This window comes from Peromyscus eremicus, chromosome 8b, assembly GCF_949786415.1.
Source record: "Peromyscus eremicus chromosome 8b, PerEre_H2_v1, whole genome shotgun sequence".
Taxonomy (NCBI): Eukaryota; Metazoa; Chordata; class Mammalia; order Rodentia; family Cricetidae; genus Peromyscus; species Peromyscus eremicus.
The window spans coordinates 59,491,528-59,514,448 of record NC_081424.1 but is presented as its reverse complement, the minus strand read 5'-3'; the positions used below and the strand labels follow the sequence as shown (position 1 = coordinate 59,514,448).

General features: G+C 45.6%; 1 protein-coding gene across 13 annotated transcripts in view; it reads right to left on the bottom strand.

Annotated features, from left to right (window-relative positions):
- Positions 1-9,118: 9,118 nt before the first annotated feature.
- Rnaset2 (ribonuclease T2) overlaps positions 9,119-22,921 on the bottom strand; it is a 42,119-nt gene continuing 28,316 nt past the window's right edge. For all 13 annotated transcript variants that reach the window (XM_059272878.1, XM_059272877.1, XM_059272869.1 and 10 more), the window contains 7 exons: positions 21,196-21,248; positions 20,230-20,287; positions 18,134-18,204; positions 16,371-16,484; positions 12,866-12,911; positions 11,145-11,219; positions 9,119-9,403 (listed from right to left, as the gene is read on the bottom strand). In XM_059272878.1, the coding sequence (XP_059128861.1) occupies positions 9,203-9,403; positions 11,145-11,219; positions 12,866-12,911; positions 16,371-16,484; positions 18,134-18,189 (492 nt within the window). In that variant the 5' untranslated portion in view covers positions 18,190-18,204; positions 20,230-20,287; positions 21,196-21,248 and the 3' untranslated portion in view covers positions 9,119-9,202. The remainder of the gene's footprint in view (positions 9,404-11,144; positions 11,220-12,865; positions 12,912-16,370; positions 16,485-18,133; positions 18,205-20,229; positions 20,288-21,195; positions 21,249-22,921) is intronic.

Genomic DNA, 22,921 nt, shown 5'->3' with positions numbered 1-22,921 from the left:
TTTTCCCTGTTTCTCATGATCACTCTCAGCATCAAACATCCTTCAGGCCAGAATCAAGGACATTTTTCTTAAGCTACAATGTTACTCCTAGGCCAACAGGATGGCACAGGGAGTAAAAGCTCTTGCTAAGCCTGACAACCGAGTTCAATCCCCAGTTATCTACATAGTGAAAAGAGAAGACTCCCAAAATCTGTTCTCTGACTTCCACATGCATGCATGCCATGTGTGTTCACACACATATATACATAAATACCTACACAGCAGATTTTATGAGACTGTGTGTACTCATTTTCTTAATGCCCCTCTCCTATGGCCTTTGTGCTGCCCCCAGCCACATTCTATGCTTTCCACTCACAAATGCTAACTTAGTATTACTAACTTTAAAACAGCCCCACAAACTATTATTGATGGCATTATTAGTTGTCATGGGTTTTCTTGACACGGGAACATCCAGATGCATTTGTTTAGGATTTCCTGAACTTCTGTTTCTGTCCACTGATTAACCATCCCAATAAAAAGCACATGCAACTTTAAAAGGATAAAACCATGTCTCGGAATCAGAGAGAAAATGGGGATATGGACTGTGGCTGGAGACTAGCTTTGGTATCTGACCTTGATCCACCAAACAGCTTACAGAAGACACGGCACAGCTGGTGAGGGGCTGAGGTCAGATTGGTGATGACTTGGTAGCACCTTGGCAAAGTCTTGCCTGGGTCCTGGTACATGACAGTTTCACCAGAGACCTATATAGGAAATCATGTTTCTTTTACTGGCTTCTCATTTGGGGTAAAGCCAGTAAGGCATGGCACACAAGCAACCAAACTGACAGATACTGACCATGCAGTAACTGTCCATCATTCTCAAATTTGTCTTCCTCCATCTGCTCCACAGAAGTCTGTAGCAAGTCAAAGAGGAGGGGGTCTTAGAACATGTGGGAGCCCACAGAGGTTTCGTAGTGAGATCTGAGCTTGCTTTACTAGCAGGATTGCGTAAGAGGATGATTAGACCAAGGGCCTGGGTACTAAGTGTTTGGAAAGGTCTGCACTTGGCTGTATCTAGCAAGGGGGAGGGCTTTTGTCTTGCCTCATGGCATTTTTATAAAAAGCCCTTCTGAATAAAGTTCTGGGCCACTGGGTATTGACCCAGATCCTCCCAAAGCTATCCAGTGTTTCTTTCTTCTCATTGACTAGGCCTATCATTCCAACTAGTATTTCTTAAACCTCTCAAGAGTACCCTGGAAAAAGTGGGGGAAGGTCCCCCACAAAGGCAACCACCACCTACCATAAGGGAGGTCTAAGAGGGAGGGTCACCACAGAGCCATACTGGAGAAGAGTATGCCGAATGGAAGATTCAAACTTCACCCATGTGAGGAGGCCCCAGGGCTTGGACATGAGTAGTGTGGCTGTGCTGTGCTGTGCTAAGAGACTCCGTATAGATGTCATCACAGCAGCAGCGTCTCTCCAGCAGCTCAAGGCCGTTTCTCTCCTGCCAGCTCTTGACAAGGGAACATTGCCTGTTTGCTCAGCCTTCCCTTGAACCCTCCCTGTTCCGCTGACGAGCTCTGTTGTGCTCTGCTGCCGGAGGCTGCCTGGAGAGCGGCTCCCATCTTTCCACGGAGTTAGGGAGGTACAGACAGTCCAAGAGGGTCAGGAAACAGTAAGAACAGCACGCAGAAGGTAGGAACAAGTTATGTAAAAGATGGTACTGAAGCATGGTAAAGAAACAGGTCATGTGCCTTCAGCTCTGCAGAGGAGGCAACAGCCTCAGTCCTCAGCCTCCAGGGCTTCTCGATATGAATTCCACCCTAGAGTCCATCTACGTGGGGGCAAAGAAATGTCCAATGCAATCTTCCTGCACTTAGCCCTCTGCAGAACCTTACAGCAGGGTGTCTGGACAAATGTTCAGCTGAGTGTGAGCTCTTAGAGCTTATCTAGTATTGCTACACATGTACCATGTTCTCTGATACTACTGCTTGCATTTTACATCTGCAAGAATTTTAGTGCGTGGGGATGCACATGATAAACTCAACAGGTTGTGAAAACGAAGCACTGAAAGTTGGTAACATTTTTTTTCCTTCCCTTTCCTCCCTTTTTCTGGGTATCAGAGACTCCTGATGGTGAAGAATGAAAGCAGCTCAGTGTGGAGTCAGAGCATCCTCATCTACATGGAGAGGCAGAGGCGGCAAACAGGAGCTCAGCTCTAGGCAGTGGATCCATCAAAGAAACCGAAGGAACTAAGAGCCAGGTTTACTGATAGAGAAACGAGGGCTGAGATGGAAAGGGAAATGATCATAATAATCCTCTTGCTAATAGATTAGAATTGGAACTGGAATGAACTTGTGGTTTGCTGCATACGCAGGTCAATTCAGACATAAATGTGTGTACAGAACAGTGCTTATCTCCCTGGAAAGGCAGGATCTGGGAACACATGAGAAGCAGACACAGAACCCAGCTGGGGACTCCCACTGGAACCATCATGAAAATAATGGATCTTAACTCATGGAACGAAATAGGACACCCGAGTCCACTGACTTCTTAGGAAATGAATACAGACTATGATGAGGAACGTGATATTTACATAACTTCAGAGCAAATGTAGAGGTTGAAAGAAGTCTTCTAAAATGAATACTCATTCATGTACTCCAAGGGGAAAATTCTTTCCATCTGCTGGACCTCCTCTCACGTCTCAGTCGGTCAGGGTGTTAAAGCCACAGCAAGAATTTTCCCATTTACTGGAGCAAGTGTGTCCCAGGCCATCCATGGCAAGAAGGTGCATTCAGGCATAACCCTTGGTGAGCATCAGTGGGGCCAGTGGAAAGCAGTGAACTGTAGGCTGAAAACCCATCCTCTGGGGGACAGGTGTCCAGAGTGGCATTTGCAGTATGAACACGGTTAAGCTTGTAGAACAGTCCAGGCAAGAAACTGTGAGGCTCTGAACTAAGTTGGTAAATGGGAAGCAAAACGCAATGTGATGCTTTTCATGTTTAAGGTGAAACTGTTCGCTTTGAAGTCCTTTCAAAAAGAGCGAGTGTGATGTCCAACTGACAGGTGGGGAAAGCCATCAAATGCCAGCTCTGAGAAGGATGTAAGGCAAGTGACGATCACTCATCCCACATCATGCAGTTACCTGAATGGAGGCACTGCTCCAGGGCTGGGCAAAGCATCCTGGGTAGGATACACACACACCAAGGCAAGAGGTGACGGCAGCGTAACTGTGGGCAGGAGCTAGTTTGGGGGACAGTCTCCATGTGTCAGTTCCCTTCAGCGTCTACTTTCTTACCTTTAACTCTGGCCATCCTCCAGGTCCAGCTTCAGGGTCTTCCTTTCCCCGATGCTCCAGGCAAAAGGACCGTCCTTCACTAAGCAAACTGCCCCCCCGAATGGCTGCCTTCATTCCACACCCCACAGGATGGACTGGTCCCAGGCTCACAAACACTGTATGTACAATTCACCCCTAATGCAGGTCCCCACCCACCTGCAGGCCTGTCCTAAACATCCCTGTCAAGTTGACAGGGAGAAGGCGGCAGTCAGAGCTGCTTTAGTGAGCTCATGTTTGCGGACTTCGAAAACCAGTATTTGGAGCTGGTCTCTCTCCATGTCTCCCCTGGCTCATCAAACCCTACACACTTACCTGACTTGGCCAAGGCTATTGGAAACTTAGTACCTGCTGCTGTGCAGGAGGCCAGAACACAAACAGGAACAGGAAATCAGAGCACTGGTCTAGGACAGTGCTGGGACCTGCTGTGCTATCAGCAGGATTTCACTGTGCTTAGCCTGCATGAGGACCACAGGACTGCAGCACACGCATTTCACATGACCCACTTCATCTCACAGGCCATGCCCTCCCATCACGCCAGCCTATCTGAATTCAGGCTGCTCTTAGGAAATACGCCGACTACAATTACAAATATGCCCCCTTTTGAAGAAGGATGGCTTGTTTCAAACAGAGGCAGACTAAGGTAGAGTGTGAGGGTTGCCACGAGCCCTGCCTCTCTGGCTCCTCTAAGAACACGAAAACAAACAGCTGTAAAGAGGAGAGACAATACAGCCTTCTGCGGAAACCTTCTTCTAAACAAGCCCAATGCACACAATTCCCTCACAAAAGGACACCAAAGGAGCCAGTCAGTCCAGACAAGAGACGAGCCCCTTACTTACCCATGTTTCCAACTGGGCCCTCCCCACAACTCAACATCAACCACGAGTTCCAGAGAGCAGCACACCCTCTGAACCACAAGTGAGGGGCACTGGAAACAGATATGCAATTGGGAGGGGCAAAGGAACAGGTCAGGAAGAGGGACTGTGGTAATGTGGGGCATAGCCCCCAAGGCCACATCCTTATCCCAGCAAATAAGCAAGGCCAGCCCCTTCCTCTAACACAGAGTAACTGAAGGACTGCTTCTGATCAAATCCTTGCTAACACCTGTGCGGGGAGACTGGGTCCTGCAACCCCACCACAGTGACAGCTGTTTCACCAACCCATGCACCAGGTAAATCCTGTTCAACTCACTGCATTTCAGGTGTGTCTCCTACAGACATCAAGTCAGGTTTTGCTTCTGAGCCAATCTGAAAGCCTTTAATTGGTAGAGACAGTCACGTCAATCAACACAGACGTTTTTAATGATACTGTTTTTGAAAAGAGTTGTTCTGAGGGTAAGCAAATTTAAAATGTTTTAACACTATACCTGCACCTACTGTCTAACTGTTAAATAAGCAGGATGGATGGGGCCAGTGCAACGGCTCCGTGGGAAAAGTGCTTGCTTGTAGCTGGAGAATTTCTCTCCAGCTCCCACCACCAAGTCCCGCCAGTCTCAGAGCCCACTTATAAAATAAACACACAGACTCTTACATTATTTAAACTGCTTGGCCATTAGCTCAGGCCTGTTATTGTCTAGCTCTTACTCTTATATTTAGCCCATTTCTATTAATCTTTACTTTGCCACATGGCTTGTGGCTTACCGGTACTTTACATCTTCCTTCTCCTGATGGCGGCTGGCAGTGTCTCTCTGACTCAGCCTTCCACTTCCCAGAATCCTTTTCCTTGTCCCGCCTATACTTCCTGCCTAGCCAATGGCCAATCAGTGATTTATTTACTGACCAATCAGCAACACACTTGACATACAGACCATCCCACAGCACTTCCCCTTTTCTTTTCTTAAAAGGAAGGTTTTAACTTTAACATAGTAAAATTACATATAACAAAACAATTATCAAGCAAGAATTACAGTTACAATATTAAAGAAGAGATCCTATCTATCTTCTATTTGTAAGTTTAAGGTTTTATATCTAACTTATCTTTTATTATAACTAAGGAAAATTGTAAGTATCTAGTCTTTAACCATATCAAAGACCTCAGAAGGATATACTACTACCTGAGAAATGGAGAAGGATATAAGCAACTTTTAGGAGTCTTGTAGGGTAGACAGAGACAGCTGGCAGCCTGGACAGTCATTCAAAGTTCTCTTGTAAAGTTGGGGCATCTGTCTTCAGCCCACAGGCCTAGAGTCTCTTATTTACTTTTGTCTGTGTCTTGTAGAATGTCTGGCAGTTTTCTCTGCAAAGCAGGAACCTGAAGGACCATTTTGTCACCTTTGTATGGGTCCTGCATGTCCAGTTGATCATGCAGTCCAGGCAAGAACAGTTTCTTGCCCAAATGGCTATTTTTGTCAAGGTGAAGATAAACTCCATATGGAGTGTCTTCGATGCCCATCCTCCTCTCTGAAGTAAATCGGTGCTGTCAGGAGCAGACATGTCTCACTGTCCAAAAAGTCTAAATTTTTAAAACATTTTAAATGCCATATTCTGTAGGTCTTTGAAGTGTTTGAAGACTACCTATCTATCTGAAATATATCTATGTATACCTAGAAGACTTAACTAACATGGCTACAAATATTATCATAGATGACTAACTATTAATCTATTTTTTAATTATCCATTACAATTTTAAATGAGTTACATAAACATAATACCTCAAACAAGAATAGAAATATATATACAGTATAACAAAATTAAGTTTAAATTTGTATCAATAAACTAAAATCTATAGCAATGTAAAACATTTTAAACAAGTTGTTACTCTTTCAAAGTAGGTTCATTAATCTACCCTTTCATCCTATCATATCTAAACTATCCCCCTTTTTGTTTTAGAAAGAGATTGTATTTATAATCAACCTGATTTAAATAAAAATATTGTTTTTTCTCTGTCCCACACCAGAGGGCTCTTCTGATTTGGGACAGAAGAATCTCTTAACCATTTTTTTTTTGAGCAATATGTCTGGGTTTAGAGGGGGAGTGAGCCAATTCCATCTCTAAAGCCAGCTTGGTATATTTGGGAATTTGGGCGTAGCTTCTCTTACTACTTCCTGCTGGAGGGGGGCGCTGTATCTTCTGGAGACAGAAAGAAAATTTTAGGATCATGGAGTAGTCTGTGAGGCTGTATATCTGAGCCAGTTGACTTGAAACCATTCTGGATGTTGAATCATCTGGGCCATGGTGTCATTGGAGACCTTTCAGGGGGTCTTGGCTGGTCAAACCTGATGTATCTTAATCTGGAACAAATCCATAGTCTGTGGCTTTCTGTGGAAACAAGAGCAGAGACTCTTTTCCAAAGCAACATATCTTTATATCCAAATTTTGAAGTCAAGGTACCTTTAAAATATACATTTTGGCATAACTCAACAGCTTTTACAATCAAATGTTTTTCTGCAGTTACGAATATCAAAGAGAACATAATCCAGATTCTCTGTGTGGTAGTCATCTTTACGTGGCTTATTTTTTTATATTAGCTTGAGCCTATTACTTTTAAACTGCAGCCTTCTAAGCCTGAAACGGCGCAGTGGCTGCTGGCTCCGCCCACTTCAGCTTCCCAACATGGCGGCGGTCCGCTTTCCGCCAGCTCTGGGAGCCATAACTCTCAGAAATAGTGGGTCTACACTTTTACCAAAGTAGCGTGTAGCCCAGAAACCTCTTTTTTTGTTTTGTACTAGCAAAGGCTAAATTCACCACACAGTTTAATGTGCTACTTGCAGAGGCCTCATTCCTGCCATACGGCAGCAGGTCGAGCACGCACGCTAGGAACCCGCCAGCAGTAGCTCAAACACGCAGGCTGCCGCTAACTTGATAGAGACAACTAGGAACTGTTTTCAGCTCCGTTTTAGAATCTTTTTACTCAGGTTTTAGGTGGAAACTCTTGCCCCACGTTGGGCGCCATTTGTAGCTGGAGAATTTCTCTCCAGCTCCCACCACCAAGTCCCGCCAGTCTCAGAGCCCACTTATAAAATAAACACACAGACTCTTACATTATTTAAACTGCTTGGCCATTAGCTCAGGCCTGTTATTGTCTAGCTCTTACTCTTATATTTAGCCCATTTCTATTAATCTTTACTTTGCCACATGGCTTGTGGCTTACCGGTACTTTACATCTTCCTTCTCCTGATGGCGGCTGGCAGTGTCTCTCTGACTCAGCCTTCCACTTCCCAGAATCCTTTTCCTTGTCCCGCCTATACTTCCTGCCTAGCCAATGGCCAATCAGTGATTTATTTACTGACCAATCAGCAACACACTTGACATACAGACCATCCCACAGCACTTGCTGCACAAGTCTGACTGATAAAGACTGGAGTAACGGCTGATGTAGAAAGGACTTAGCATTACACTTGCTTAGGAAATATTGTTACAAAAAGTAGAATTGAGCTAAAGGAGTGCTGCCTCCAACATAACTCAAAGACAAGTGGCGTACTCGCCATACTTGTCAGAAACTGTAGGAAAACTGCATCTCTGACACAACTGAAGTTTAGGTTCACGGAGAATGTTTCTGCTAAGATCTGTTCACTTAGACTGCCACCTCCCATTAGTCCCTATTCCCAAAACAAAAAGGACAACCTTGGCACATAGTCGGTCATCAGGCCCTATTTGCTATCAAAAGAACATCTTTACCATTTAGTTCAAAGGGGTGTGGCACTGGAAAACAGCTGCCCATAAAGTCCTGGCCCTCTTACCAAGAACATAATTCTGCCAGACAGGCAGATGACCCTGGGTAGCAATTACTTGAAACGAGCAACATTAATCTATTTCAAAAATAATTGTGACAGTATCCTTGCTCTGTAAATCTACTATCCCACCAAAATGGCAAAGCTTGCAGTGTCTGTCCCTATAAAACATGTTTAATTGCTCAAAGTTAACTCACGCAGGGACTTAAGGGAGATTTACAGATGGCAATGTATGTGTGCCATGTTATAGCCCAACATCTATATAAACTGTCAAGTATTTCTGCCCATGGTCAGTCTCTGGGCACTAGCCAGGCTGCCAGACCAGACACACACTTTTATTAAAGAGTGTCCTTATAAAGAGTGTCCTTTGTCCTCATTCCCTGAGAGTGTAAAGTGGGAAGTGTTATTTCACTGCAACATGATGACCTGGGTTTGATCCCCAAAACCTATGCTGGAGAAAATGATTCCCAAAAATTGTCCTCTTGTAATAGGACAGGCCCATAGGGTCGAGGAAATTGGTTCAGACCAGTAGCCAAGGCATTCACATAATGTACTTCCTTATGAGCAACCTGGAGTCTGCCTGAGGACCTAGCAACAGGTGCTGTCAGAGTTCCAGATCATGCCCAGCCAAGGAGGGATGACCACACAATGCCACCATATTGGGACACAGACTGGGTGCTGGAGGAGGGTATATAAGGCCTTCCCTGTTATTAAATAAACGAGTTTGTTGTCTGCCTTCAACTGACTCCCGGTGTCTGTGCCGTTGACACCATGCTTTCTCACCCCTACCCCTGAGAGAGCCGTTAGGATCAAGCAACAGTCCTCTGACCTCTACATAGGTTCCATGGTATGTGCACGCACCCATACACACGTCATAAATCGTACACACACAATAATAAACTTTAAATTTTAAAAAAAGAAACACAATAATTTAAGCTTGACCAAAATAAAAAATTGCTGTGCCAAGACTTCCAAGTTCTTGTGAATTACCAGTGTGAATCTAGCTACTTAGGGACAGGAAATAAGGCCTGACACCAACTGCTGGCAGCTGACAGGAAGAGCACAGGAGCACCTACTAATTAGACTGCACAAAAATCAACTCATTAACACACAAGAGCCAAACACATTTTAAGAAACTTTTGAGTGGATTTTTAGAAACCAATAATTTGTGACTTGTTCTTACTTTGTGGAACATATAATATTTCCTAAACGTGACCATCAGTGTTGGGTCTTTGCAGGTGGAGGATAGAAGATTGGACCATCTTCACAGACCATCATCCCGTGTGTGGAAGCGCCCACGGCCGGCCAGGCTCCCTGGTTGGAGGACAGCTGCTCACCTGGTTCAGTACAGTTCCGCAAATGGAAATCCTCCTTGGTGAAGCACAACTCTATCTGACCAACGGTTTGCACCTTCTCTCCCTGAAATAGAAAAAGGCAGACACCTCAGAATTCAGAAACCATGAGTTATTACCAATCTGGGGTCACAGCGGCAGACACCTCAGAATTCAGAGAGCATGGTTTATTACCAATCTGGGGTCACAGCAGCAGACACCTCAGAATTCAGAAAGCATGGGTTATTACCAATCTGAGGGTCACAATACTTCAGCACTTGAAAATAACAAAAGCAGCAGTTCCAGATCAGAGACAGAGGAGGCTGGTGCTCAGGGGGGACCCTGGGTGGAGGCCTGTTCCTCACAGTCACCATGGCTCACCTCTGCTAGCCTGTAAGCCTGCCGTGAGGAGGTGTTTTCAGCTTGGAAGACAAAGAACAAAAACCCACCAAGTGACTCTAAAGATGCACACTGACCCAAATGTGCCCAAAGCACACGTGGGTACCCTGGCAAAGTCAATGTCAAAATAGTTCCTAGCAGCCAGAAGAATCTCAATTTTTATTTATTTATTTATTTGTTTGTTTGTTAGTTTAGGTTTTTCGAGACAGGGTTTCTCTGCGTAGTTTTGGTGCCTGTCCTGGATCTCGCTCTGTAGACCAGGCTGGCCTCGAACTCAGAGATCCACCTGCCTCTGCCTCCTGAGTGCTGGGATTAAAGGTGTGTGCCACCACCGCCCAGCTTCAATTTTATTTATAACCTGGAAAAAAACTACAATTTTGTCTAGAAATTAGACAGTATGCTACAATTAAAGTGATTAAGAGTGGCAACATAAAAGCTTAGAAGCTGCCAGGTGTGGTGGCACACAGAGAGGCAGGTGATCTCTGTAAGGTACAGGCCAGCCTGGTCTATACAGCCAGTTCCAGGTCAGCCAGTTATAGAATAGAGAAACCCTGACTCAAAAACAAAACCTAACAAATAAGTGAACAAACAAAGCAAAACAAAAAAATCTTGGAAACTTAGAAACGCTTATGCCTCCTCTCCTCCCTCTCCCTCCCCCTCCCCCCTCTCCCGTCCCTCTCCCTCTCCCCTCCCCCTCCTCCTCCCTCTCCTCTTCCAACAGGACATTCTCATAGAGTGAAATGACATAAAATCGAAGCCTACAGTGCTACACAAAACTAGTCTTTGAGCCAAACATCTGCCATCTTGGTGAGTTCAGCTGTGCCTCTTGCAAAAGATCATCCCATCTGGGCTCAACTGTTTACATGCCTTCACAGCAGAGTGGAGGGTCATGTGACTCTCACCCACATGGATCCAGTTGCTTCTTATCTCCTCCTGTAGCCAACTCTACACTAACAGTACATGGTCTCCGGGAGGGGCCTGAATATATAGCCAGGAGAAGACTAGAGGGGCTCCATCTATGGAGGAGGCTATGGAAAAGCCATCCCTACTGGGTAGACATTCTGGTTGGCCTTCTGGGAGAGTAGCACCCACGCCCCTGTTGGTAACCCCTCACCTGTGTTCTGTAATCAAGTTCAATAACTCATGGGTTTCCCCAAGTGAACCCTGGTGGAATCATGCCCCAGTATGCTGTTAAGACCTTAAGAGGGGAAGCAGATGCTGTTTATGTCTCCCCCAAGGAAGGAATTTTAGAAACACACGAGTTACTTGAAGACATCTATGTGCTTTCCCATACACTTGCCTGTACACATATATACACAGAAATGCCCCAATGTAACTCTGTCCCAGAAACTCCACAGTGGAGACAAAAGTACCCGGAGAGTGAAATCATCTTTTCCAGAGACAGACAGGTGACAAAGCGCAAGTCTGACCTGTTCTGGCAGAAGGCACTGGATTTTAGGCACCACGCCATAGAATCTGGTAAGTGCATCTTTGAAATCTGCAAGCTGATATTAAATAAAAGCATTAGCAAAGAACTTCAACGGGAGAATGCTCACACACTCACTGATTTTTTTATTTCTAAAGAGCACCCACACCCACCCACACACACACACATATAGAGGACCTGGAGTAAAGCTTGAGGATGTCCTGGAACCATCACTGAAGGACAAGTCACTACCAACTTACCAGGCTCTACCAAGGGGGTCCAAACATTCCCAACAGTTTTCTCTCTGCTCCACCTTCCTCTCCACTGGGTAGCTTAATTCTTCCCTGTCTCCAGCAGCCCAGCCCAGCTTCTCTCTTCTACGCTACCTTGCCTGAAGCTACCCTTGCCAACTGACTGTTGGGATTCCCCAAAGCTTTTCCTCAGGCCTACCAACGCCTCAAACCTTCACACAGCAGCCCCCTTCTCTGCAGGGGCACAGCCTCAACCCACCACAGGAAAAAAAAAGTGGCCCTAAGTCTCACAGCATGCCATGACTCTTACCACCCCGGTTCCCATGCCATGCACCCTCTACTCCAGGGTCTCCAGAGACGTGCTCTCACCTTCCAGCTAAACCTGTGCTCCCTACCACCCATGGACCTCAGGGCCCGTGGAAGCTGTGGACTGCACCCCAGCCACCAACTTCTGGAAAATGCCTGGTCACTAGTTCCTCCCAGGGCTCCAGCAGCACCAATGCACCATAGAGCACGTGAGCAGACACAGGCTTGGATGCTTTTGGATCAGGAGTTTTCCAAGTCACTGTCTGGTATTCCTTACCAAGTGTATGAGGCAGCTCGGCAGGCGGCTGTCATTCCCATCACCATGGATACCATCTCTGAACATCAAGCCAGGTGAAACTGTAAAAACCCCACCTTACCCCACCTCCCGCTGCCCATCAGCTTAAGCAGGAGCCAGGTGAGCTTGGGGAAGCCTTACAAACCCTCATGCTGTGGCTGCCCAGGAGGGTCTAACTTAACTGGCAGCCAAAGTTCCTTCCTCAAGGCCAGGGTCCAACTCCCTACTGTCCACAGAGGGAGAGCTACACATCACCCAGGAAAAGGAGCACACAGTCCTACAGACAGTTCACACACTGTCATCAGGCAGAGACTCAGTGTCCATCCTGTCCCAAACGGTCCTCTGGAGCTGTTTTAGAGCCACACCTTACAATAAGCACAAAAACACCTGAGAATCGCCCTAAAGCAACAGTCTTCGAACTCTCCTGTGAGCCTAGGTGTATTTCAAGCTTTTGAGGGACATCTCTCTAAGGCAAACAAAAAACCAGACAATCCAGAATTGAAAGCATCTACATTGCACATGTCCCTCTTAGTCAATAAGATGTGACATTATTTCCTGTGTCATGTAGTTTACTTGAAAAACAAAAAGCCAGTTTGTTTGCCCTCAAACACCATGACATTGAATGTACCCTGTGCTGAGGCCTGGAGGATTTGGCAGAACCATGGATCTGTGCCTCCAAGTCAGTGGCCTAAGCGGCCTTTAGTGTACACTCACGTGCAAACACAAACAATTCAAGGAAAATCCATTCCAAGTAGATTGTGCTGGGTCACTTTAGAACCCAGGTGTGGCTCACAAGATGAACGGATCCTGCCGAATGTCCCCAGGGACGAACACTAGACTCTAGACAGAAGGCTAAAGGTAAGCAAGCCTTACCTGGTAGTAATTGATAGACGGCTTGATCCCAAATTTTAGCAGTATGCTGAAATAAAAAATTAAAATTAGCTGCATTATGACAGTGCATTCACTTTGTTCTTTTCATTGGATTTCACAGTGAAAATTAAGAGGCTTTTAAAGGAGAGTCTTTTCTGACTTCCAGCAATAAATCCACTAACAAGACGAGCCCAGAGGCGGCTCCCAGCCCCTTCTTTTCTGGCCCTGGGCAGGCACCACCGACACAGGCATGGTATACTCCACACCACCCCATCCACAGCAACATACCCTGTGCAAGCAACTGTCCACATGGGCTCTGCACCGTACCTTATCCTGTCTCATGTGACTCCAGACTTATCCTGAAGAACTGTGCAGCCATATCTTCAAAGAATTTAAATGCTTATAGCCTAGAATTCTATCAGAGTTTCTCATCACAAACTTACTTAAATACTGGAGGCACAATGTAAAAGTCCCTAGACCACTCACTGCAAAGGAATTCTCTGTGGTCCCACAATTTCCTGGATGGTTCAGGATTGTGACCCAAGGGGGTAGGTCTGAGGCTGCAACTCTTTCTCTCTACTTGTCATCAGTCTGTGGCAGCAAGGGAAAGCGGGAAAGGTCCCTGAAACCCCAGAAACACCCCCAAATCCATGTAAGTGTGCCACTGCCTGCCCTGGCTGCCAGTATATGATCAACACAGAGCTCCAACAAAGTATAAAATATTCCAACTTCAAAACAGTATTTATTACAAGTTACAATTTTAGTGTTTTGGATAAACTGAGCTGAACGTGTTATTATAATTTTTGACTAGATTTTTTTACTGCTGTTTTTAATGGCATTACTAGAAAATGTTGCTCAGCACCTGTAGTCACATACTGTTCCACCTGATGCAGGTGGCCAGGAAATAAAGCAAAGAGAAAGATGGGCCACGTTGTGTCATGTCCTCTTCTGAGTGAAGACAGCCCGGTGCTAGCCCATGTCTACACTTGCAGATGCTCTGAGAACTGCCCCACGGCTCTGCAGCTTCTCAGACTGGCTGCCTTTACATTATGAAATGCGTAGCCCGATTTACAGTTAGGATACCTCGTTTATGTCTTATGAAACAGACAGGATTCTCCATTTGTCCTGGAGGAACTGGGGAGAGTAATCACTCTTCTACAACTGCTCTTTGACATTTTAAGCAAGCACTACCCACCCGGGAGTGCCTTCCAGTTAGCAGGCCTCTGGGCTCACTTGCTGACAGCCAGTGAGTGGCTGTGTCTAGACAGCAGTGTTCCAAGGGTAAAAGCTCTGTGTGTGTCTCTAAGAAGAAACTACTAGGCTTCAAAGGCTGCAAATAGGAGCTACTTAGTTACTTAGACCATTTCCAGCTCATGACAATCGTTATTCTTCTTTTCCTATTTGGTTAAATGAGTTAGCCTCAACTCATACCACAGCAGAAGCTCTCTGTGGGTCTGTCTGTCCGCCTTTCTGGAAGGGCAGATTCTTTTTAACAGCCTCCTTCCTATGCTCCAGAAGTACATGATGGACCTTCCTGCAGGGATTCCTCACAGTGGCTTCTAAGTGCCCAGTAGGTTTCTGAAAAACCTACACTTTTTGGGTCAGGGTTTCCAAAGGTTTTATCCTTACTGCAAGAGATAGTGTATTCTCAGTGTATTATTTAACCCCACAGGTTAAATAAACTATACACACGACTCACCATGCTGAGGGTCTGTTACCGTCACTGGTATGTAACTCCTAGGATATGTACTTAATAATGCAGACATGCGGATCTTTTGTTTTGAGAAAGGGTCTCACTGTGTAGCCCTGGTTGGCCTGGAACTTGCTATGCAGAGCAAGCTGGCCTCACCCTTACAGAGATCCACCTGCCTCTGCCTCCAAAGTGCTGGGATTAAAGGCATTTGCCACCATACACAGCCTAATAATGCAAAAATAAATAAATAAATAAAAATAATTTTTTTTTTTTTTTTTTTGGAGACAGGGCTTCTCTGTGTAGCCTTGGCTGCCCTGGAACTCACTGTGTAGACCAGGTTCGAACTCAGAGAGATCCGCGTGCCCCTGCCTCTTGAGTGCTGGAATTAAAGGAGCACACCATGTGCCTCTGCCTCTTGAGTGCTGGGGTTAAAGGTGCCCACCACCATCTGGCGTTTTTTTTTTATAACACAAATTTTTACAAGACGAAAGGAACTTCAAAATCTGAGCGCTGACCAATCATGCTTTTCATATCATGGGGATAAGATCTAAAGAGGTCTTATAACCAAATTGTACAACTTATGTCAGAAAGGATCACAAGGCCTCTCAACCCTGTGCTTTGCTGGCTGGTGGCTTCAAGGCCTTCCAGGCATTCTTTGGTTATGTCATCTCTCCGAAGGCACCTGCCCCTCCTCTTCCACTGCCAAATTAATTGATTCAAATCCCAGCTGCTTTTGATCACAATGATACAGAAAACTATCTGTACGAGACGGTGACACACCATCGTGAGTCTTTTTGTTAGAGGCAAAGAATATGTGTAGAGAACCAACAGAGGTTTATTCATCTTGTGAGCAGATTTAATTCATGAACCTTAAATATGATTGATGAGCAAAGGATCTCGGGATTATTCTCATCTGAAGGAGAACTGCTCTGACTAGAACAAGCTGTACAAATGAAAGCAGTGTGTGCAGACACTGTACACTCCTTCCTTTTCGGCAGACGTTTATTCCTCACATGTCTAGGAGCTGGGGAATCTGAAGATCAAAGTCCTGCCGTCTGGTGATCTCTCGTTCCTCACAGCCTGCATTTCTCTGTCCTTACATGGGGGTGCGGGGCTACCAAGTTCTCTAGCACACGCGCACACGCGCGCACGCGTACACACACACACACACACACACACACACACACACACACACACCCCTACCTAATAAATAACAAGTTCAAACAATAAACAAATAAGAAGCACTTAATACACTTGGCACAACAGGAATGTCTAGATGAAAAGGGACAGGCCAGACCACTAGCCTTGCAGACCATGTTGCTCTCACATATTCACTACCTTGGTGTGGTGACAATATATTCCCCAAGTCCAGAACTGAGGTCAGGGCAGGCAGTAAAAATCTACTTGGATTTGGCTCATTCTAGGACTTAATTGACCCTTTCCCTTCACCTCACACTTGTTCAAGGAGCGCTACAACCGATATAAAGATCTATTGATGCTTGGTGTCTCTATGGAAACGATCTTAAGGCAGCAACTTTTTCAGAGGTTACAGCATGCCTGTCAGTCTTCACTTCCTAGGGGCTGACTCATTAATGACAAGTCAGCACCAGGAGGCAGCCTAAGTCTGTGCACTCTATGGCCTTAATCCAGAATGGTCCAACATTTCAGGGGCTCAATTACTGCCCAGGAATGAGCCCACCACACCACTTTCAGGGACCATAACACACAGGTTATTAGCAGGAGTGTTGCACACTCATTCCCAGTGGCCTGGCCTCAGCTCAATGACAGAAAGCCTGCAGTGAGATGTGTACACACCTGTTGAGGTCAAGCTGCTTGTACAGATCCAGGCTCTTCCCAAAGTACTTCTTCTCGGAATTGAGGGCATCCAGCTGTGCAGCACAAGTGCCGTGCTTGTCCCACTCATGTTTCCTGTGAGATTCACCGTAAGCACGCTCAGATGAGTCCTCTAGAACGGAGCTGTCACATGCACTGAGCCTGTCACAGCCTTCACAGAAGACCCAGGCCCCAGCAACATTCAACCCTCTCCAGAGAGCACTGCTCACTCCTGTCATGTTTCCCAACACAAACACTTCCAGGGCATCTCTACTATCACAACATACTCCAGGTGTGGTGGCACACACCTTTAATCCCAGCACTCAGGAGGCAGAGGCAGGAGGATCTCTGTGAGTTCTAGGACAGATAAGATTGTTATACAGAGAAACCCTGCCTCAGAAAAAAACCAAAAACCAAAACCAAACAAACAAACAAACAAAAAACCCCAACATACTCCAGTGATAACCAATTAACTGAGAAAGAGGGAAATGTCATTCTTGTGACATGTGTCACACTGCACAGCAGTGTGTGGTCCTCTGCAGAGCCAATGCATGAGCCAGGGAGTTCCAGAGTGGGGCACAACCCATGCATGACTCTACCTAAGGACCAAAGAGGAGGCAGGGTGGCTTGTCACCACGGCCACCTGAGCCCATTCCCTGTCAGCCTCTAATAAGGGATTCTCCTCAGGTCTGAAGTGAGGACTTTCCACTCAATTCAATTCAAAAACTAAGTTGAAAGTTCAAGGCTTGCCTGGGCTGCAAAGTGAGTTCAAGGCTACCCTGAGCAACTTAGTGAGCAGCTTTCTCAGAATTAACAATACTGGGAGTCCAGCTCAGTGGGAGAGCATCCAGTGTGTGGGACAACCCAGATTCAATCTAGTACGCTATTCATCACCCAAGCTTTCACTGAGTATTCTGTTTACCTACACATTATGGTTCATGAATCCCAAAACAGCACGCACTCAAGAAAAAGCCGTACTCAACACTATGATCCAGGAAGGGGGTATCATTTACATTCTGCTGCTTTAAAGCATTTTACCAAACTTAAGCTTTTAAATTCCCCTAAAAATTCTACACAGAAATATTTCTAGGCTAAATTAGGATATCTGGAAAGATATTATTAGCTGTAATATGAATAATTTTCACATTGGTAGAAGATGTAGAAAAAAATTACCTTCAGTTGAATCGATTTTATCTTCTTTTAAAAAAAACAATGCTTTTCAAACAACTGGGTTAATTCCAGGTTCAGCTCCTGCTGACGTGGAAGAAGACTGTCCCTGTGAGACTCTCACCTTGTCTCCGACCAGGTCACCATGAGATCACTACCTTTAAGGTATATTCTCTCCCTCTCTCTCTCTCTCCCTCCTCTCTCTCTCTCTCTCTCTCTCTCTCTCTCTCTCTCTCTCTCTCTCTGTATCTGATTTAGATTGATTTTTAAATATGCAAGCATTTGATTTGTTAAATTTTGGAAGACTGGACTTTTTAAATGAAGCAATGGATGAAATAACAATACATTAGAAAACAAGCTCATAACATAAATTCCACCTGACCTCATTTTTAACCCACTGGAGAAAGGCATTCAAAGCTACATACCAAAGTCATTTCTTGACAAAAGGCAGTGCTCAGCCTCTAGAGACAGGGTCTCACCTGTTCTCTGTGTCTCCCACAAGCTGCCATCCAGAACACCCTTAGAAATTCTTCACACCTGTGCTAAAAATGCACATGGCCAACAGAAATCAGACTTACCAGAATCGGCTGCGATTAGAAGATGGGTGAATCACATCAGGCCAATAGATCTTCATGTCTAGCAAAAGGTCCTACATGTGATTTAAACAAAAAGTTTACCCAAGACCTAACAAACTCATATACTAAACAAAAGCACTCAAGCCCTGGCCATTTAACCGAGCCAATGATTCTGTGCTTGTTCTGCACGTTAAAGAGCTGCATGTGAGAACACAAGCTCTTAAAGAAAACTGTAAGGCCGGGTAGTGGTGGCGCACGGCTTTGATCCCAGCACTCGGGAGGCAGAGGCAGGCGGATCTCTATGAGTTCAAAGACAGCCAGGGCTTCACAGAGAAACCCTGTCTTGGAAAAAAATAAAATAAAATAAAAAAGTAAGAGAATGATGAAGAAATGGCCTCTGAACCCCAGAAACACGTGAGGAAGTTTAAATGTACTGCCATGCGTGAAAGCAGCAGTCTGAACCGAGCCGTGAACTGCACAACGCCAACCACATGACGTTCTGGAAAAGGGCAGATCTTGAAACACAAGGAGACCCGTGGTCACCTTGGGTATCAGGAATGACAAGAGAAGGTGGGGACAAGTGACCATGGGACTTCAGGCAGTGACACTTCTCCACAGGGTACTTCACTGACTTGTCAAGACCCATAAAACTACAACATAAGACACGCACTCTAATGTAGGCTGTGTGCTTTGGTTAACAATACGGTATCGATACAGGCTCAGCTGTGAAAATCAGAGTGTGGATGGGCAATGAACATGGGGGACACTCAGTGTGAACTTTGCACTCAGTTTTTCTGTAAATATAAAACAGCTCTAAAACAAAGGACTATGAAACAAACAAACAAATGTAAGACCTTGACTTCCAGAGGAGCTTTTGACAAAGGCAGCCTGTACCCTGCTAACCTGGCCGGTAGTAACACCAGGCCCAAAGGGCTCAAGCTCATTTTTTCAGTGTCTACACAACCATCAGACAAAAGAACTTCAGTGTAAAGGAAGCAGACGAAGGAACATGGAAAGGATAACTTGGCTTTCCCCTGCTCCCCACATGTCAAGATCCTGTCGGCCAGCCTCCCTGGCCCATGTAAGCACAGCCCCGCCTCCTGTCTGCTGTCCCTTTCACGTGCCCCCTCACCTGCCACTTCCCTCAGCCTCATTAGCTACTTTCACCTCAACGTGTTTCCTGGGGGACCTGGCCTGACAGACAGACTTGGCATCTGGATTCTTGAGAAAAAGGGAAGCCTGAAGCTGTCTGTGCAGTTCTCCTATGTCCCTGGCGAACCTCCGTCACTCACCCCAAATCGTCAGAAGGACTGACAGCATGGTAAGTGCTCAGTGATGATTCAGATGACAGCTAGAGTGTGTGCGTGTTCAGACGCTCGGTAAAGGACAGCTATTCCTATCCCCCAACAACAAAACCTGCGGCTCTCTGAATTCACCTGTCGGGCCTGCCACTTCCTCAAGGCCACCCCAGGCACCGTGACATGTGACCAAACACAGGAACTGTTGGTGCCCCTTAAGGAAAGTTGAGCATGTAGAGGTAGGTTCAATATGCCACGAGGATCTCAGGGGCACTTCTGTTAAACTCTCATGAGCTCACAACTTAGTCCTGACCTAGAATCCCATTAGCCGCTCTGTAACAGGAACTCTGATACTGAAGAGGCCTACCATTTCCCCTTTGCTCAGAGTTCCTACTCAGAAACTCATACCATCTGTGGCCAGAATGACCAGCCTTGGGTACCACATGCCTACTCTCCAAGTCACAGTTGTCTCTCACCACACGGACCAAGGGCCCACTTTCACTCAGAGGCCCCAGGGCTAAGGACTAGTTAGGGCTGCAGGTAAGCACAGGGTCTCTGTGCAGCCAGGACAGGCCCTGCTGCCACCTGAGCTTGCTTCTAACAGTCACTCAGACCTAGGACGAGGAGGAAAAAGTGTTTGTTTTCCTTTTTGACTTTATGGGGTTGTGGTAGACAGCAGTAATTACTAAACAGACCCAGGGCCTCAGTCCTAGGGATTCCTTCCTGACCCTGTAATTTTAAACATGACTTTGAAGGTACAACACTCTATTTGCAATAGAAGTACAATAAAAAGATCAATACCTGAATCTCATTTAAGTTAAAGTGCCAGGATTGGTTACAATCTTCTGCTTTGTCAGGCCTTGAAATCCAAATTTTAAGAAAAAGAAGAAAGATTAGCCTTGGTTAGGAAGCCTTATACATGACACTGGAAAGTACTTTCCTTAAAATCTGCATATGAAAGAGAAATGCTAGTCAGGAACTCCTCACTCCACACGGACCAGTCAACCAAGAACGGTTCTGAGCAAACGGTCAATTTGACTTTGTTCAGGAAAAAAAGGAGCACACGGACGGAGTCAGACATGCCCAGCTTGAAACAAACAGGCTGGACTGTCAGTAGAGGAAACGTAGGAAACAGCTCTGGACTGAGTCCAGTCTCAGCTCTTTCCTAGCAGAGGATTCTGAGGTGTATGGGCCACATCCACTCTGAAGGTGGAAAACGCACACACTTCAGTACCACAAGTGTATGCACAGATAAAGAACGACTAAAGAGAATGCAGACATGGTGGAGAAGTTGGTGCTTGTAAAGTGTGTAAAACAGATTATCTGTCTATTTACCTACAGATCTAACATTTTAGTTTTAAATATTTATTTGTAATAGGTCCCAAGAACAAAGTAAGAAAGGGCCTAAGATCCTTATTTACCTTTGATAAGTGGGGCTGGAGAGATGCTTAGTACTTAAGAGCACTGGTTACTCTTCCAGCGAACCTGTGTTCAATTCCCAGCACCTGCATGGTGGTGCGCAACTGCCTGTAACTCCAATCCAGGGACAATGCCCACTTCTGGCCTCTGCAAGCACCGGGTCACACATGGTGCATGGATATACATGCAGATAAAACATTCATACACACACAAAAGTATGAAAATATATATATGAATCTGGTCAACTGAATAAACTTCTAACAAGAGTGACATGTCTAATCATGGTGACTGGACTCAAGCTAGCTTTCCCCAACTATTTCTTTAGGTTTTACTGCAGTAGATGCTTGCCATAGTCCGTGTATTGTCCAATAATCCAGAGTGTCGCGGCAGCTGTTAACTTCCTAGAGAAAAAACAGATAAGGAAGGTGATTGGTTGTTTAAATATTTATCAAGTTCATTTTCTTTTAACGTACATCAACCAGACATGGGTACATTACTACTAGAAGGTAAATCCAGTATTAGCATTGTGTAAGTCTATCTATCCTAAGCATCACACTCATGAGGAAATTTCAGGGCTGGGCATGCTAGGTCAGTCCTCAGGCAACTGAGCTGACAGAGAATCAGGCGGCTAGTTTTGCTCTTTTTGTACATTCCCAGATAGGGATATGCACATTTACCTATGAACAACCTACTTACCAGAAGCCAATGTGTAAGACAACCTGGTTCTCTGAGACTCTCAAGCCTGCTCTGGAACCAGACCCAAGCACACCAGGAAAGTAGTAAGTACTAAACACTTGAAGCTTGACTTCAATCATAAAGATAAAATCAGAGGTAAAAATCTCAGTAAGATAAAAACCTTTTTAGGGCCCTCCCAGTGGGCTAAGATGAAATTTTTCCACAATAATTGATAATAGAAATAAATGTACTTGGGCTACCAGATTGGATGAAACAGAACAGAACTTGGGATGGATACACACACACACCAGTGGCCACGGTTTGAAATACACTGCTCAACCATAACAACTTTCTAGTGACTGATTTCCTTTTTTGAACTGAATTCCTAAAGCTAAGGCAGGAAGGCACTTCCACCCACATTCGCAGCCCTGCCGAGGAACAGCACACCCATACGTCCTCAGACAGGCCAGACCAGTCTTGGCCTCCTTGAGGGCACCTCCTCTAGTGCTGGCCTGAAGCAGAGCTTTCTTTTCACACAGGTCCTGCGACAGGAGCCACAGTGTCTAGCCATCCCTGCTCCGAGCAGAGTCAATGAGGTCCTAGCCACCTAAACCCCCAACCTACAGCTCCCTTCCACACTCTCCCACTCCAACCCCACACCAGAGCCAGGGAACCACACTGGTGTGGTGTGGTAAGAGCGCTGCTCAAAGCTTCCAGGTCAAGAGTGTGACTTGGCAACGACAACTGAAATGTCACCTCATTGTCAACAGGAAATTAAGACGGGGAATGAGACGAGAAGCAAGAATGCTCTCAGCCTGGCAAGAGATGATCAAACTACACCAAAGCCACTGGATACGTTGTGTATGCTGAAGAATTAAGAGTCCCCAAATTTTAAACTCAAACAGGCTTTCAGAAAAACTATCAACAAGACTGATGCCCAGTCAGCAATATGACAAAACACTCTAGATTTCACACACAACTCCAGGATCAGCTTTATAAGCCATCCACAAGGATGAGCCAGCCCAAGACCCCCAGCTGGCAAGCATTCCGACAGAAGAGCCTCAGCACTGATAGCCTGAAAAGACACAAGACCTCAGTAGCACATAGGGAAGAAATCAGTGCAGGCCTATTGAAGGCAGAACCATGTCCCCCAAAGATATAGAACTCTGTCCAAAACTGCCTACTTGTGAACATCACCTCATTTGGAAATAGGGTCTTTAAGGATATAATCAAAGTAAGATTGTGGGAGCTCAGGGTCAGAGAATCTGAGCTGGCTTTACCCAGCAGGGCTACATAAAGAGATGACTTTGCCAAGGGCGTGTTTACCAGGTGTGTGGAAGGGGCTACTTGTGGGAGCCCACAGAGGTTTCCTAGTGAGATCTGCGCTTGCTTTACCAGC